At 40.2% G+C, this 18,764-nt stretch overlaps 1 protein-coding gene across 2 annotated transcripts; it reads right to left on the reverse strand.

Moving 5' to 3' along the window:
- Nucleotides 1-161: 161 nt before the first annotated feature.
- On the reverse strand, nucleotides 162-18,764 carry nvl (nuclear VCP like). Of its 2 annotated transcripts, none has more exons than XM_069658458.1 (24): nucleotides 18,672-18,764; nucleotides 17,839-17,913; nucleotides 17,231-17,301; nucleotides 15,998-16,050; nucleotides 15,778-15,868; nucleotides 15,597-15,657; nucleotides 15,054-15,287; nucleotides 14,174-14,276; nucleotides 13,833-13,909; nucleotides 13,480-13,614; nucleotides 12,507-12,608; nucleotides 12,164-12,281; nucleotides 10,816-10,960; nucleotides 10,141-10,453; nucleotides 9,535-9,756; nucleotides 8,811-8,915; nucleotides 6,734-6,796; nucleotides 6,117-6,236; nucleotides 5,276-5,375; nucleotides 4,941-5,047; nucleotides 3,955-4,031; nucleotides 3,707-3,798; nucleotides 2,827-2,924; nucleotides 162-938 (listed from the first exon to the last, which is right to left on the reverse strand). In XM_069658458.1, exons 2-24 carry the CDS (start codon nucleotides 17,893-17,895, stop codon nucleotides 894-896), a joined length of 2,589 nt encoding a protein of 862 aa, XP_069514559.1. In that variant the 5' UTR covers nucleotides 17,896-17,913; nucleotides 18,672-18,764; the 3' UTR covers nucleotides 162-893. The 2 variants fall into 2 exon arrangements, with proteins under 2 accessions (XP_069514559.1, XP_069514558.1); XM_069658457.1 differs by having other exon boundaries at nucleotides 14,174-14,279.

Consider the following 18,764-nt stretch of genomic DNA (forward strand, 5'->3'; position numbering starts at 1 on the left):
GATCAATTCCATTATGTCAGTATCAACGTCTTTACCTAAATGTACGGAAAATACACATTTAAATACAGAAATACATATTATAGTATATATATAGTTTAAAAGCATTAAAATATTTATGTTATAGTTTTCAAATAATGAATTATTTATTCATACAGTTGAAAAGTCATGCGCACCTACTGCCCACCTGTGTGGACAGTTGATCCCCCCTCTTGTCAAGGTGTCTTCTCGATCAGTTGTGACAGTTGGCAAACTGTAAAGGGTCCTGTGTGCCGTCGAGCAGACTGGCCTTGTTTTCTTGGTCACATAAATGATGGTGGACTTGTCGAAGCATGTGGGCATGACAGCAAGCAAGGGACAGGTTGAATATGATTGTAAACAAATGCTTAAAAACCTCCCTGCAAGACTTCTTAAATATGTATAAATGTCCAACAAAGAAAAATAAATCACCATCATCATCTGACCTTAGATTAGACTTGTGTCAGCACTGTCATGTACTTATGTAACAGATCAATTCTTTTACTGCAGCAAACGTTGGACTAAGATGGGTTGGATACAAAGTCTACAAGTGAGCCATTAATACATTTTGGATGCTGACAATGACAAAGTGAGTAGAAACAACCTGACTGATAAAGGACAGTACAGTCACACGTGGGCTAAAATGAGCTTAGGGTGTTAGAAAAAGCATCAGCTGATTTGTGCGCTTGTTAAAAACTGAATATTTTCTAAGAGGAAATGCCAGATGTTCTTGTACACACACTTTTTATTATAAAACAGCAATCACTATTATGATTCAACCATATTAATGTGTATACATAGATGACATCAAATGATTCCCTAGTAACCAAAGTCAGTGTAAAAGTTGACCCATGGTGTCTGCAGTTCTGGGCATGCCGTTATCTGCTGAGGGACTCTCTGAGCTGCTCGTACATCTTCTGGTCCTGCACAGAGAACACACAGACACAGTCACTCAGTGTTGGTGGTTATCACCTGCACAAAAGCGTAGTCTGAGCAGCTTCTAAATGAGCCCTGCCGCTCTTCCTGTCACTTCTCCCAACAGACAACAGCTGACAGAGTGTTACAGGTGAGGCAATTGATCTAACACAGTGGCTCTATCAATAGTCAATAGTCCATACTCATGTGTTGCCTTTGTCATACTGTAACCATTCAATTACTTTCTATCAGTAAGACAAAATACCAAGCACAGCGGCGTTCAGTTTAATGTTTCAGTGCTAAGAGTGGAACGGGTCTGACTGGTTCTCCTGGGGAGGTTATGGCACAGTGATCTAATTTACAGTATAGCACAGAGCTGTCAAACACAATCTGTAATTTAATAATAACAAGAACAGTCCCGCTCTTTTTAAACAATTAAAATGGCTGGGTTGTCAGAGGATGGTTTTGTTTTGCTGTAAAACAAACTCTACAGTATTTTAGCATCACGGCTTCTCCAGGGAGTTAAATATTCTTTAATATCTTTAATCTACTACACACATTATGAACCACTGCATTACCTTGAGATAATACTATTCACATGTAGTAACCACACAACTGTTCAATAAGGGAACAGTTCTATGGTACTGAGGTCTTACACAGAGTAGAGTCAAGGCGGGTGTTGAAGCTCAATAGTTTTAAAGTAATGTCAGAAATATGTCCAAATCTGTCAGGCACCAAAATGTCAGCTCAGATTCTTACTCTCAAAAAAATCTACTGTTTTTCCACTTATTATATCTCTTTGTAACTACACTGTTCTTTGTTACACAGAGAAGAAATAGTATTGTGTTTGTGTTAAATAACGTTTCTAATTTGACAGGTTAGTCTTCTTATGTAGACCCATATGAGCTCTTGTACTGTAAATATTTTACTCAAAGTCAGGTAGTGAAGAAATAGGTGCTAGAAATGCCAGACAGTGTTGCATGTGTGGCGTCCACGGTTGACTCCAGTTGTAACTTTTGATGGAAAACGCGTCACTAACTGGGCGCCACTTGTGATTTTTTCTGTGAAAGCTGCACCAGACACCCAGTCCATAATTCTGCAGATGCAAAGGCTTTCATCAGTGGGCCATAGGCTCAATCACCAGCGTTACCTCTTTTGGCGATAGACGGTGACTTAACAGACATTTATTTAAATTAAAATCTTCGAGATGATCACTTTAACAATAGAATCAAAAACAGCATTACAGCTTTAGTCAAGATGTTGTACTCAATAGAACTGATCATTTTGACTTTACTTTCACTTGTGAATTCAAGTTATAAATAAATAACTGAAATGACCGGATTGTGTCACTGTCTTCACTGTCCATCTGCTGAGAACTTCAAGTATTTATTTTGTACAGTATCCAACCACCCAGGGACAGAAGTGGGCCGTGCAGTGTTTTAGAATAGTGGCTTTGGACTTTTTGCCAAAAGGAAGAGTCACTTTGAATGATCCACTTAATGATTGATAAACATGAAATGATCAGGTATTGGAGTTGTCTGTTCAATGCTGTTGTTTTATTTGAAAGGAAATGTGTACAAGATCTCTGGTGTTTATTTCTGTCTTACATGGGTCTGTATGCATCTTCAAACTCCTGTTTGGTCCAGGGCCTTCATTTGGTCCGGCCACACAGGAGTCAGTCTATCAGTCATTGTGTTTGCCTCTGGCCTCTTTATGATAGTCACGGGTTGACCAATATACGTTTATTGTCAAAGAAACTGATTAAAAATGAAACCCTAATAACAATTCTGTTGATCTATTACACGACAAGCTGTCAGTTGTTTGTTTTCCTTATTTAATAACTCCATTCAGGTTTTAGAATCCACATAGCAATTACCGCAGTGTATACCGTCTTACCTTTTTGGACACTGATGGCCGAACTTTCTTGAAGGCATCTTCAAAATTCTGTTTGCTCACTCTGATTTCAGTGACAGAGCCAGAGGAGTATGTGTGACCTGTGTGTAACAACAAACACACCCTTAATTCTATGAAAACAATTATGTCCTCTCAGCGTGACAAACAATCCTGTTTCCTTTCTGTAGCATTCAGTCATCTGTGGTACCATTTTTCAACTTGCTATTTTTGTGCTCAACACATTATACTGTAGGTCCCTCTTTTTGTAATGAAGGCTGCAGGCTGCTAAGCTGTCAGTTCCAGAGATACTCAGGGTTCTTTATCGTCACATTCACCGTTCTGCATTCTTTTTCACTGGATGTCTTTGTTCATGTAACAGACAAATTTCCTCATTTCATCATGCCTCCTTCTTTCTCAGACGTTCTCGCTACATTTCAAAATTTTCTTAATCCCCAAAAATGCAATGATGGATTGGAGTTGGATTACAGTTGACTCTGTTCACTATAAATGACAGAAGGATGATAAAGAGAAGGACAATGAATTGCTGTCGTTTGTTGTTTTTGTCTGGACTCAGACTCAGATTTCCAACTTGTCTTTGACTAGATTTTGAAAGTGATTTGGACTTAAGGGGACTTAACTTGGGCCCTGATCCTAATGTGTAAACAGAACAGGATTGTACTTCTTTATTGACATGAACATTAAAAATAGTCAAAGATAAGCAATTCTGGAACTAGGTTTTAATGGAAGTACAAAGATACCAAATCAAGCAACCAAACTGCAACCATGCAGGCTGGTTGCTTGATCTGATGTATACTAAAATTATTTAACAATATAGAAATGTGACTCTAAATATACGCAGAGGTAAAAGAAAAAGAAAAGTTACCAGAACAACAAGATGAGGAATTCTGGGACTTCATGTAGGCCCTCAGGGCATTAACGGACGCTTCCCTCACCAACGCAGTCAGGTCAGCTCCACTGCAAACACACACACACACACACACACACACACACACACACATACACACGTTCACTTCAGCCACTGTGTACAGGCAGTTCATTCTTCAGATTAAATGCAGGACAAAGGACACAGAGGGTGTCCGAGGACAGCTGGTGTTTCCAGCTTGGACTTACGTAAAGCAATCACAGCGCACGTCGAGGGCGATCTCTTCGAGACAGAAGTCCTGCTCCAGCTGAGGTTTGGTCCCCCCCTGTGAATTAATCTTGAATGACTGCAAGTCCAACAACATGTCATCTCTGTGCATCTCTGTGCATTACCTAAGCTTACAACAAAGACTGGTAGCCTAGCCCTGTCAAAAGTTTTAAAAAAATATGATATGTGTATGACAGTTTGTAATTTGATATTTTGATCGTTAACGAAAACACATTTTCTTGGCAAGTGTCTCATAAAACATTCAGGAAAAATGTGGAACACAAAAAATACATGGAGCAAAAATCACAAAACTATTTTCACTTGGGACAATTCACAACTTTACTTGTTGGTGGTGTTTAAGATTATGGATGGATGCTAGATTTAAAATTAAATGAGTGAAAAATGTTGGATGGTAAGATATGAAAGTTTATTTACTGGAGCACATGTTAAGGATCCTTCAGAAAACTCTTTGGTTATTTGTTCCCCGATAACTTGGATAATTTCAGGTAAATAGGGCATTGGAGGCGCAACCAAGATTTTCATCTCTGTCTTTACTCCTCTCCTTTTGCCTTAATCTTAATCTCTATAGCTCATTACATGCACACATGTTTATGTGTGGATGCGTTAAAGTAGGTATAAGTGAACACATACAGTATTTACATGTGAGTATTAGTGTACGTAAAGGTGTATATATGTGTATATTAAGGATTATGCATATTAAGGAGTATGCAGTATATATACACATTTGTTTCTCTTCTCTCTCTCCCTTGGCTCTAAATGATGAAAGTTAATAAGAGATAGGAGTAACCCTACGCTGCCCTTTATGTATACCTGTATACATTTTCCAAGCAAAAAATAAAGCTGAAAAAACATACACTGTATGTCTACATAGGAGCACATTATAGCTAAATGTACTTTACTACTACTCTACGTTAGGGTCTTCTCTAGTATCTCTGGTTAAATGTACCTTTGTAATGGTGAGCAGAATGGCATGGCGGTCCGCTGGAGGTGGAAGACCCACATACAAGGTTTTATCTAGACGACCTGGTCTCAGTATGGCAGGGTCGATGATATCTGGCAGGAGACGAGACAGTGACAAGAATGGAATTGGTTACAGTTTAAAAAGGAGTGGTGTATTTAGATACTATACTCCATTACAAGTAAAAGTTCTGCTTTTAAGATTCTTCTTATAATCATTTACATAAGTCAATTCTGTGAAATAAACTTGAAGTATCAAAAGACTAATAAATGCAGGGGGAAGCATCCCGAGTCAGGGAGCTCAGCGTGTCTCTGGATCTGTACCTGGCCTGTTGGTGGCAGCCATAATGAAGACCTGTCTTCGAGTCTCTAGGCCGTCCATCTCTGTGAGCAGCTGGTTGACCACCCGCACGCTGGCTCCAGACTGATCACAAACAAACAAACAAACGCTGTTCATACACACACAAAAAGGCTGCATGACCAGTAATAATACAGATGGGCACACATAACATTTTCTAATCTTAAAGTTATCTAAAAATAAATTTCTCCACTTAAAGGTTATTTCATTTTCTTTGTATTCTTGGAAGTGGTGCCCTGCAGTACTTTGACATAGCAACTGTCTCAAGACTGCAAGGAAAACTGTTAGCATTGTGAAAATATAACGCTTGATCCCATGTTATAAAATATTGTACCATTTTGACAGTTTTTGAAAAATGTTTAAATTACTTTCCTCCCAGTGTGTTCAACATAAGTCAGACAGACAGACAGACAGACAGACAGACAGACAGACAGATAATCATGGATTTACCTTCTGTTTTTTTTGAGAACAGCAAAACATAATCGAGATGATGAAATGTGAGATAAGCACTGATAGCTGATGATGACATTTGAAGGTTTTTAGTACATGTCTACATTTTAAGAGCCTTACATTGCACACTTAACACAACCTATGTTGCTAAGTTGTTTGCACATTTTTTTTCCCCAAAGTGAATGTGAATCCACACATCCCTGCTGCTCCCTGACTGCTTCTTCTTTCTTTATGACACATCCTCTTTGCGCTGCTGGTGTCAGCTGACAGGACACTCCATAACACGGCTGGTGTGTTGAATTGTAGAATTTGATATCTTGAACATGATGCTCATTGATTCCTTCCCACCCCTCTCACCTCGTGGCCTGAGCGGCGAGGACACAAAGCATCTATCTCGTCAAAGAAGATGACACAAGGAGCCGAGTTACGTCCTCTCTGGAACACCTGTCTCACAGCCCGCTCGCTCTCTCCCACATACTGCACAGACAAGCACAAAGATTCATCAGTTACTGCAACCAGCTGATTTTATTATCAGCTCACTGTGACTATGGTGTGTTGAATAGGTACAACCAATGTGACTTAATGCTACAATAGATTTACAAGATTTAGTGAAGGAAGTGAAGAGAAAAACACAAATGTCTGTGTGATCAAATGAGTGAGATACACAGAAACACCACCTACAGGCACAACCATGTGAGACCAGCTGAACAAACCTCTCAGAAATGTGAAAGGTTAATAAGAGAGTCTCTGTCTGCTGCACTATGATCCAACTGCACAGCAATGCAACAACAACAACAACAAAAAATCCTTCACATTTCACAGAATCGCTGTGCGTCAGAGTACTTAACTAAAGATTAATAACAAGACAAAAGCAAACCAAAACAACGTAAAGAAAGGGTTCATAAAATAAACAACAATAAGGGATAATAGAACTACGAAACAACATCGACATGTCCTGCAGCTCAATGACTCACCATGTTGAGCAGCTCTGGACCCTTTACAGAGATGAAGTTCAGACCTGACTCATTGGCCACTGCCTGTCAGGAGACAACGCAGCAACACACAGTGAAACACAACAAGGTGAGGACACATTTAAGATTTATCATGTTTTTAAGAAAAATCAGGCCCCACGTTTTTAAGTAGCAACCTCACTGTGACAATAAGACTTAAGAAGCGACAGACCACTCTGTTAATCAAAAACTAGTTCCAACATACACTGATCAGCAATAACATTATGACCACTAACACATGAAGTGAATTGATTATCACGTTACATTGTCAGTAGGTGTTAAACAGCAAGTGAAGAGTGTCCTCGAAGTTGATGAAGGAAAAATGGGCCAGCATAAAGATGTGAGGGACTTTGACAAGGGCCTTATTGTGATGGCTAGATGACTGGTCAGAGCATCTCCAAAGCTGCAGCTCTTGTGGAGCATTTCCGGTCTGCAGTGGTCAGTACCAGGGTTGGAAATTCACTTTTTTTGTCCACCTGCCACTTTCTCATTTTAACCGACAATGTGTAACTGCGTGTGAAAATAAGAAAAGTTGAACAATATTCTTTTTATTTAGGTAAATGTGCCACTTTATTTCATGAGGTAAATATTTAAAGGTTTAAGGGATATACTGACATTCTTCAGGATGGTAAGTGCCTTCACTGCAGCTGTATCCTCCGAGGCTGATTTTTCCTGAACTATCTTTTTTACATTGAGACGACGTTGTCTTTCATGTCAGATTATAACAGTTTTAGGTTTTTAGTTCCCAAGATGAAACTAATAGTTCTCTTGTTGGCATCAGAAGTGTGTTGGCAGCATGCCGAACAGAACATCGTCTGGCTTGTCTCCTCGAAAACTAACCACACCTGGGACTCTCCATGGTCGTTGTAGTAGGGGATTGTAACTTGTGTGGACGCTACCGCACTACTTAATAAATAAAAGAGCGAAGCTACAGGGTAGTTAAACTACTAACAGCACAATTGCATTACTTGCACTGCACAAAAACACCCGCACTTGGTGGGTGGTTAATTTCCAACCCTGGTTAGTCAATACCTACCAAAAGTGGTCCAAGGAAGGAAAACCAGTGAACCAGTGACTGGGTCATGGACGGCCAAGGCTCATTGATCAGAAGTGGACCACTGAGTAATGGAAGAAGGCGGCCTGGTCTGATTAATCATGTTCTCTTTTACATCATGTGCATCGCTTACCTGGGGAAGACATGGCTGCATGGATAAACTATGGGAAGAAGGCGAGCCCGCGGAGGCTGGGTGATGCTTTGGGCAATGTTCTGCTGGGAAACCTTGGGTCCTGATTCATGTGGATGCTACTTTGACATGTACCACCTACCTAAACATTGTTGCAAACCAAGCACACCCCTTCATGGAAACGGTATTCTCTAATGGCAGTGGCCTCTCTCAGCAGGAGAATGCGTCCTGCCACATGGCAGAAAGGGTTCAGGAATGGTTTGAGGAACACAAAAACAGGTTCAGGTGTTGACTTGACCTCCAAATTCCCCAGATCTCAATCCAATCGAGCATCTGTGAGATGTGCTGTAGAAACAAGTCCAATCCATGGAGGCCCCACCTCGCAACTTACAGGACTTAAAGGATCTGCTGCTAACGTGATGGTGCAAGATACCACAGCACACCTTCAGAGGTCTGGTGGAGTCCATGCCTCGATGGATCAGGGCTGTTATGTAGGCAAAAGGGGGTCCTACACAAAATTAACATTATCGGTCACAATGTTATGGCTGATCGGTGTGAACCTGCCCCTTAAATCACAAAAAAAAAAATTGTAGCTGCACGAAACTCAGCACTTAGGGACTTTTAAAGAACTGATTTTGAGTTGTTTATACATATAAAAGCCTCAGCTCTGTGAATCAAATTTCTTTTTTAAAGAATAGTGGGTAAGAAATATAATATAGTAAAATTAATTAATATAATAAGAGAAAAGGTGTCATAAGCTGATAGAACATAAGATAATTCTGTATTGTAAAGATTGTACAATAAATTGCATTAGAACTATTCAAAGAAGTGAGTGATGTGTTGGTGTGCTGGGTAACCTTGGCCAGCAGTGTTTTTCCACATCCTGGAGGTCCAGCCAGCAGCACGCCAGATGGAGCGCTGAGCCCCAGAGCTTTGAACTGCTCTGGGGAACGCACAGGAGCCTGCAAAACAATCACACAGACCAACACATTATTCTTTGCTGAGATTTAGATTTTGCAGAGAGTGATAGTGAACCAGGTCCAATGTAGGCCGGTCCACCGCTGTACGCCAAAGAACCCAGGCTGTGCATCTTATACATGCCAGTGATTTGTGTCCAAAAACAATACCAAGGATAAGTGGAGAACCATCCAGCTCACACCAGCTTTCTCACTCTGCTTGGAATTTGTAGAACAACAGAGGGTAATGATCCCAGAGCTATTCAATCATCAATCAATCAAATTGTATTTGTATAGCGCCAAATCATAACCAGAGTTATCTCGAGACACTTTACAGAAAGAGCAGGTCTAGACCGACTCTTTGTTATGTTATTTAAAGAGAGGCCCAACATGAATCACCATGAGTAGCACATAGCAACATTCGGCACAAACTTCCTTTAACAGGCAGAAACCTCGAGCAGAACCAGACTCATGTTGAACAGCCATCTGCCTCGACTGGATGGGCCGAACATGGGATAGAAGGAGATGCAGGATAGAGACGGGCAAAGAGAGCAACAACAACATGTGTCCTTGTTACATCAACAGCTACATTAAGCTGTTAATATTTAAGACTCCTTGAGCTCACCAGTATGGCCATGGTGAGCTCCTCTCTGATGTCCTGCAGGGCTCCTACATCCTCCCAGGTGACATCGGGCACAGTGGCAAAGCCTTCCCTCTTGGCAGAGGGCTGGATGCTGGACAGAGAGAGCTGGAAGTCCGACATGAGGATGCTCAGGCCGGCCAACTCTTCCTCTGACAGCATCTCAGTGTTCTTCAGCAGGTGCAGCAGGTCCCACAGCTCCCCCTGCTGCAGAGTACACAACACACCAGGGCAACACAGGGAGGCAGGGAATTAAAGGCGACATCATCTTGGTATGTTTGCAGAAACAGCAGTGCAAAAGACCCGCATTATACATGTGAGTATTTCTTTGATTTGTATGCGAGGCTCTTATGTTGATATCACTAATTTTACAAAAAAATATATATATTTTTTAATTAATTTTCAATCTGATCTTATGTTCACACACATCCTAGATTAGTTGTTTTTGCAGCTGCAATAGGTTAAAACATATTTGTAACATGTAAACACTGGTAATAGCTGTTAACTGCCAACCATCCTTAAAGACAGGATGCAAAGGTTCAGTTTCAACCTGAGTGGAGTTTGTGAGATGTATTTTTGAGCTCCTCTTACCTGGAGGGGATCCTGTCTGGACTTTTCCTGTGGTACTGGGTTGATGTCTGTAGTCGGTGGTTCTCTGACCTCTTCGCCTGTCACAGCAGCCTCAGTCTGGACTGTGCTCGTTATTGGCTCTTCAGTCGATCTCTGGCTTTGGCTTTGTGGCTGTCCCCTTATTTCCAGCAGAACTCTGTTTACAGCGGTCATGGCAGCTTCACGGCACAGAGCCATGAGGTCCGCGCCCACGTAGCCCGGGGTGAGCCGGGCCAGCTGCCGGTAGTCGAAGTCCTCTGGCAGCTTCAGCTTTCGACACAATGTCTTCAAGATCCTAACAGAGCACAAGGCATTGTATTTCAGTTTTCATACTGTGTGAGCATCACAGCGCCAGACACAAGTCACAGATAACAGTTAGACTGTATTAAATGAATAACATATGCTTGTTAAAAAGACAAACAGAACAGCTTTGCTATCAGCTCTCTGTTGATATTGAAAAAACTAAGTTGTGAACTCTGAAGAGTTTCAAATATCAGCAGTGAAGTGTGAGAAAATCTGAACATTTAAAATGACACATTGAGCATTGTCCAAACCAGCAAGTTAAAGACAACAGTGAAACTATGAATATCTTTAAGACAAATAATCTACATTAAATTAACTACAATCTTCATTTCTCTTTGAACCTGTGTGGCTGACCTGAGACGAGCTGCTTCATCAGGAATACCCAGGCAGATCTCTCTGTCGAAGCGTCCGGCTCTGCGGAGGGCAGGGTCCAGGGAGTCTGGCCTGTTGGTTGCACCGATGACCAGGACCTGGGCTGTCACTGTCAGACTGTTCAGGTCTGTCAGGAGAACGCAGCAGAACAATGTCACTTCAGCTGTGCAGGTTCGTTTTAAGGCACTTTCTTCTACTTTCCTTGACAGTTAATTCCACTTAATAAGACAATCAAGCAACTTCTCAATCAGTCCCAAAAGTTTCAGTTGGTGAACAGTGAGGGTAAGGTTGTCCATAAATCTGAATATTTGTATTGGTGAATGAAGGCGTATGTGGGGCAAGCTGCATTTGCAGTAGATGTTTATGTTTGCAGCTTCCCAGCTGGAAATTGTTTTGTTCTAAGAACGTTCTGAGAATGTTACATGCAATGTTCTGGTGATGTTTTGAGGAAGTTTTTATTTGGTTCCCAGAATATTCCTTTTAATAGCAGGAGGTTCAGGCCGTACTAACATCCTGAAGAGATCCTCAGAATGTTGCAGTTAAAACGTTTTGTCTTAGTTTAAGTTTTAACGATACAAGAACTTTATTTAAAATGATAAACTTCCTTAAAACGTTTTTTGAATATCAGATTAAAACGTTTTCTTTCAAACTTAATTAGAACTGTAGGTAATGTTAGCCGATGTTATGGGAACGTTCCCTGCTAGCTGGGATAGTGTTCAGGATGCCACGTTAGGATGACAAACATTTAAGATGCCATTTTAAGAGCATACTGTTTGACAGCATTCTGCCACACTGCTTGTGTGAAGAGCAGTCTTTATCAATTACAGTTAAGACAAAGAAACTAATTTAAAAAATAATTAAACTTAATTAAAAACATATTTCAATGTCCAGAAGAAGATTTAGACCAACTGATCACATACATTCAGCCAGGCTCAGTGATAGTTCATCCATTTCTTCCTTTACAAGAATAAGGAATCAAAATATAATTAAATTATTGTTTTTTTTAAGTGAAAAAGTCAAGTAGTGTTTTCGGTTATTTGGTTATAAAAGATTAATACATTAATAGATGAATAGGAGGAAAAGGGCTCCATTAATGTTTGCCTAACATGTCAGTTTACATGAAAGGACAGTCAGACAATGACAATAAACTTTTCATCCATGTTAAGTTTGTATCAATGCATTCAGCACTGCAATGACACATCAGTGAGTGGTACGCGGTGTATTACACCTACTGATTGCTCAGTGTTATTGAAGTGGCAATATCTTCTACACTTTAATGTGCCTTTGTTTGATCATAGAGAATGACATTTTCTCTGGCAGTTTATCCTACCATCCATGCAGGTAAGCATCTGGGCAACAATCCTCCTCTCCATGTCTTTAGAGGCCACCTCTCTTTTAGGGGTGATGGCATCTATCTCATCTATGAACAGTATACATGGGGCCGAGCTCTGACAGGGGAGAAAAGGAAAATCATTTGATTTAAAAGAAACAATCAACGCAAAAGGACATGGGCAACTTTATCTACCACATATCAGTGATAGCAGTTATCCTGTACCAGGTTAGTCCAGGAACGTCACCAGTACCTGGTTACCTGTTCCTTACTATATGTCCTCCAGTCTCAAGTCTTTTATAGAGACCTCCAGAATGACATGAAAGAAGAAAACACTACTAACCACAGCCAGGTCAAACAGCTCTCTGAGCTTCTGTTCAGACTCCCCGGACACTCCCGACACCAGCTCCGGAGCAGACACCTTCAACATGGGCAGCTGCAACTCCTGAAACACCCAAGCACATATACACAACCTTTACTAATGTCCCACTTACTTAGACCTAGCTGAAAAAAGCTGTTAAAAAAACTTAAAGCTGCAAAAACACACTTTCAATTTAGGTGTGGGATATTTTCACCGCTTCGCTCTGCTGTCAGAAAGCCCTTTCCTTTGGCACTATGTTTTCTCAATAGCAAAACGTCCATATTTCTACCGAAAGCACACATGCGCTGCAGCCTGTATTACAGCGCTGATCAGCTGTTGGCGTCAGAAAGTGCTGTTGTGATATCAGAATGAAATCAAACTTCACTCCATTTAAAACGTTAAAACACAAGCCTACACAATGGCTGTAGAATATGTGATTCTGGGTTAATTTGCCTACGCGAGCAACTAACACAAGTAGCCTGTGTTGATAAGGTAAACACGGCCTTCCAACTCTGGTTGTCCAATACAGAGGTCCACGAGACACCAGCATTTAGTCAAAGTTTCACTGTAGAAAATAAATAAAAGTCACATATCTCTACCTTTCTCTAACTTTCATATCCTTTTTTCATGACTGATATATTTGAGTAAAGCACATCTCTGACTACGTATGGACCTGACATCAAACATTCTTATAGAAAAAATTAGAAGATTTAGTTGATATGAAAGATTTAGTTGTATGAAACTATGTATGTGTCTGTATATTTCAACCCCAAGTTTCAAAAACCGTATTTATTTCAAGTTACTTAGGAAGATGTTTTAATTGCTGCAGTAAAAATGCACGGCCTTCTGGTGTATGTGGTCAGATATGTCCTGAATATAGACTGAAATGTTGTCGAACATTTAAATAACAATGGGAAATGATTTGGCATATTGGCTTGCTTTTCTAAGTACTCACCCCGGCTACAGCCTGGGCCAGCAGGGTCTTTCCACAGCCAGGAGGTCCATGGAGAAGGAAGCCCCTCGGAGGGACCATTCCCAGCTGCTGGTACACCTCCGGGTGACGCATGTGGATCAGCAGCTTACACACCTCCTGTAATGTCAAATAATGGCTACTGAACTCTACAATACATATGTAAAATATAGAATATGCTCAATAGTGCTAAATTACAGCCCAACTGTGTAAGATTTAAAACCTTCTGACATTAGTAATTCCATGTGGACACTGTGACTGACAATGACGTGCTGCTATTTTACAACAGAAGAACATTTTGAACAACAACAAAGGATAGCAAGGTTAAAGGTACTAACCGTTAACGTGTCTTCATTACCTCCGACATCTTCAAACTTCAGAGAGGGATACTGCAGCTCTGGTGACTTTGATTTAGCTGAGAAGTCATTTATACAAACAAATTACTTGTAATGCAACAGAAAGGGCCCAGTGGACTGAGGTAGCTTATTAAAGATGTCATTATTTTTGATACAAAGGACTAAGCAATTAATACACGAAACAAACTAATGTTTAAACATTATAAAATAAACAAAATAAATGTATTTATCAATACTGAAATTAATTGTTAGTTGCATGCTTCCTGAAAAGCTCTATAGGGATTACATTGTTCTGTTGGGCTGGGGAATCAGAGGAGGAATACCTTTTTTGTTTAGGCTGTGAGAGTCTGTAGTTTCTTTTGAGATCTTGTTCCTTTTTTTGGACTTTTTGTGAGGTTTCACAGGCTCCAGCATGGACTCATCCGGCTGCTACAAAAGCAAGACGGTGTGTGCATGAGTTGAGTAACGTCAGCTGAACACAGAGCACGGAGTGAACATCAATGAAACAGCTGTTAAAGTTAAAACATAAAACGTTTTGTGTGCAATACAAACGGTTCTTCTTGGTTTGTTAAGAATACGTCATCATTTTAAAGTGCAGGAAATGGGCCAGACAATCCAAATCACAGTCACATGCAGCTGTAATGTAGCATACCAAGCATTTGAACGTATACCACATGTGAAGTAGTTGTTAAAAAACTGAATTTGGTTTCCAGGGATGAGGAGGCACTTACTATTATAGCCAGAATAAATTAAGAAGACCATAGTAGTTATACAAACTGACCTACACATTACACAACAAAACATCTGTGTTCAAGAGCTTGCTACTGCTGCACAGACATTGTTGTTTACATTAGGGAAGGTAACAGAGGGTTTTAAAGCAACACACTTTATGTTAAGGATTTATAATCTGGGAAGGCAAATGCATTAAAATGACCACTTCATGCAGATGTCCATCAAAGGGAACATTTGTTTAAATTTGCGAAACTACAACAGTACAACAGTAGAGCTGATATGGGCAACATATACAGTGACTGCTACCTAGAAAAAGCTCATCTTTTGACCATGACAGTATTTCAACATTAGAGACGTGGGTCCTCAAAGCATTCATCTTTTCTTTGGTCGAATCAAATTCGATCTGCTTAGTTACAATGTCAGGATATTATTTACTGTCCTGTGTCAGACAAGTCGTCTGCAGGTACTTACATTTGTTGTTTTATTAGCTGGCTCGTCTTCACACAGGTCAATGAGGATGTTGCCTTTCTCAGGGCCTCTGCCTTTATCAATGAACCAGCCTCCTGTAGAAACCTGCGTTGTTGCACTGGGTGGGGGGTCAGTTACGCCTGCAGGGGTACTGGCAGCAGGCTGATCTCTCCTTGGTGAGTCAGGTTGTCCCTTCCGGTACAGAGATGTAAGAGAGCTGTTCATGTGGTTGGTGGGCTGTGGAGGGCAAAAATCAGCAACAGAAATAATTACATGTCAGTGTCAACAAAGGCTGCACATGTAGGCCGAAGCTCATGCTGCCCTTTTAAAGGCATAATCTAAATACAATATTTAGACCTAGTCATCTTTCTTATCAACATGATGGTTTATCACTGGATTTTGACACAGACCAAACATTACATATTTAAATCTCTCTATTAAAAAGGCTCTGTTCAGCCTTGGTGGAGCGAAGTGCTTAATATCATGATATGCTTAATTTCACAACCAAGGATGTAGTATAAGCTTGAACCTCCCATCATGTCTTACAGTGTTATCCAGAATGTGGTCATCACTGTCCGAGGACTCAGAGCTGGTGCTGCTTCCATCACTGATGAAATACAGTAATGAATGGCATTAGTTACATTTAAAGAGAGGATGAGAACAGCAGAGAGGAGGACTGTTAGAGCCCTCAGACATAATAAAACCAGGAAGCAGGAATGTCCTTTACCCAGTGTCATTGTGGCTGTGTTTGGCTCTCTTAGCCAAGTGTTTGCTCTCCAGATCATTAGGTCCAGACTCCTTCATAATTGCTTCATATACTAGGAGAGAAAGACAGGTAAAAGATCCTCACAGGATTTATTCCGAAAGCAGTTAAATGATCATCTAAACACATGTAAGCTAAACTACTGCCACAGTGCAATGAGTTGATATCTGCTTGCTTGTCTTACCTTTCTCTACTTGGATCCTGAATGCTGTCTTGTTTCTTCTCCCATACTCCATTCTAAGGATACAATATAAACCAAACACACTATAAACAGATGAACGGACAAACATATCAGACCCAGTAGTCAGCATAATCAAACAGGTCCGCAGCATTTCCCAATTTCACCTTCTGTTCTTCAGTTGATCATTTTGGAGAGTGCAGTTTGTGTTTCTGTTGAACATTATTGTGTGATACTCAGAGATGCTTCACATATCGGCCTCACTGAGGGGAGAGTAACTGAATAATTTCAATGAAAAATAATATGTCTATTAGCAATAGACCGATATGGTTTTTTCAGGGCCGATACCGATACCGATTATTAGTAGTCAAGGAGGCCGATAACCAATATTTGGAGCCGATATTCATTTGCAGTAAAAGTGAAAATATTGGCGTCAAAATTTTGAATAATACAAACTCCAACACTTAACTTTGTTTAAATGCCTTTAAGCATATGTTTATTAAACAAACAAACAAAAAGCGCAGGGAGTTCCCAGGGTCAGCAGCATCTCTTATAAAGTTAACTGAAAATTTAAATAAATAAATAAATAACTTCCTGAAGTTTTATAAAGTAAATAAAACAAAGTTAAATAAAATTTGCAAAGAAATGAACTTTTTCTCCTCTCCGCCGTGTGTGTGAGCACTCTGCATGCACAGCTTTCACTGCTGATAGGCTGTTACCCGTGCCATGGCTCTGCGTGTAACCAATCAGTGCTGTGGGTGGGACAATGCTGGAGACAGAGTAGTGACTGCAGACAGAGAGGCGCGGCTGCATCAGAGCCAAATTAACCCAGTTTTAAATTGATCTCTTAACGGCCGTCGGATTAAAAAAAAAGGCAGATGCCGATATGCGTCAAAATGCCGAATATCGGTGCCGATAATCGGCCCGGCCGATAATTGGTCTATACCTAATGTCTGTACAATTCAATGCAAGCATCTGTGTTCATTTATTGGATTATTTCCTAAGTGTTGCCAAGTCCTGCTCATAGTGGATTCATGTTGGGTCTCTCTCTAAATAATATAACAAAGAGTATGGTCTAGAGCTGCTTAGTGTTTAGAGATAACTTTGGTAATGATTTGGCGCAATAAAATATAAATTGATTGATTGATTGATTGATTGATTGATTGATTAAAAAAGTCAGACAAGGACGGTCACATCCTGTGTCTGAGACAGAACCAGTCACTGTTGTGATGAACTTGCCTGTACTGTCTTTGAAGTTCCAGGGCAGTGACTGAAAGGTCCACATAGTCACTGTTACTGGATGCCAGGTACTGAAAATAAAATTAAACATGAATCAGGTGAATGTACTTCATGTATCAAAGCATGAAGTTTATGAAAAAACAAGAGCCGATTCTAGCTGTCAATAACTTTGACTCAACCTTTTCAATTTAAGCAGATATTTTCCCCCAACTCAGCAAGATTTAAAACCTGGTTTGATTAACCACAAAGAAAAACAATTCAGGAGTCTGGAGCCCTCAAAGTTAAATGTAATGCAGAAATTGACTGGTCAAGTGATGATGATGACTTGCCTAAGTCTTTACGAGTTACACATTATGTTCTGCCTGTAGCTGGTATGGCTCCAATGATGTGAGCACATCACCCAACTTTTATTGTTCCCTTTACCATGAGCTGTGCTAAAGAAGCACCACTCTGACTCCACACTACATACCCATACCACCTGCCTGATGAATGACTGATGAAAGGTCAAACTGCCCTGATGATCATATTTTTTTGTCTTCATTGCCCTTTTTTTCTGTAAAGAGTGATCTATAGACAAGAGAGACCCAGGAGAATAAGAAGTGTCGTACCTGCTCCACTCTCTGCCTGAGCCGACTGTCCACCCAGCCACCACTTCTGTTCTTCATGTTTGTAGTTCTCTGGGCCTGCAGTAGAACAGACATTTAGAACAAGCGAATGTTAGAAATATTATCACAACATGAATTCTACACTCACTTACAATTTGCTTCTTTTGTTTCTATCACATCGCTTTTATATGTCGCACAAGCTTAACATTATTACACTTTTACAATCAAATACATAATGACATCAAATCAACCAATCCGGGAAGGGGTTTATGGGCATATTTAAATCACACATAGTGACATAATAGTAAACTCTAGGTACACGAAGTTTCAAACAAAACTTCCCTGGTGCTGGGAAAATGCTGAACCTAGAGTTGAGATTATTCAGTTGTCAACAAGGTCAGCAATGCAACTCTATGAGCTTTCACAATTTGCTCACACATAACAGCTTTCAAATTAAATTATTTTACCTTTGTATACTTATATTATTCCTGTTCTAGCAGTCAATAAACACAGCTAAGACTATTCTGCACATTGTCAAAGCAGTGACACTCTACATATACTTATATGAAGCAGAGATAAGTATTAGTGCCATAATAAGTATAAATATGAATATTTAACTGGAGCAAATACTCACTTTCGAGCTAGCTAAGGTTCATCATTTGTGAATAGTTAGCAACTGTAAAACACTACACCAAAAGTTACAGAGTGGGACATGCATGCCTTCAATGTGGAAACAGCCTACATGACTAAATAAACACAAAACAAACAAACACAAAGGCCCAGTATTTTATGTCTAACAAAAGCTGCTTGTCTGAACGTAACACGAGGTCACTTACCTCAACAAAAAGGTGACCACATATCCAAATCTCACAAATACTTCCGTTTAATTGACTGTAAACAGTGTTCAGGATCTGACCGCGTGAGTACAA

Source organism: Semicossyphus pulcher, unplaced genomic scaffold, assembly GCF_022749685.1.
Source record: "Semicossyphus pulcher isolate SPU_LCO1_2020_fin unplaced genomic scaffold, fSemPul1.0.p SCAF_12, whole genome shotgun sequence".
Classification (NCBI taxonomy): Eukaryota; Metazoa; Chordata; class Actinopteri; order Labriformes; family Labridae; genus Semicossyphus; species Semicossyphus pulcher.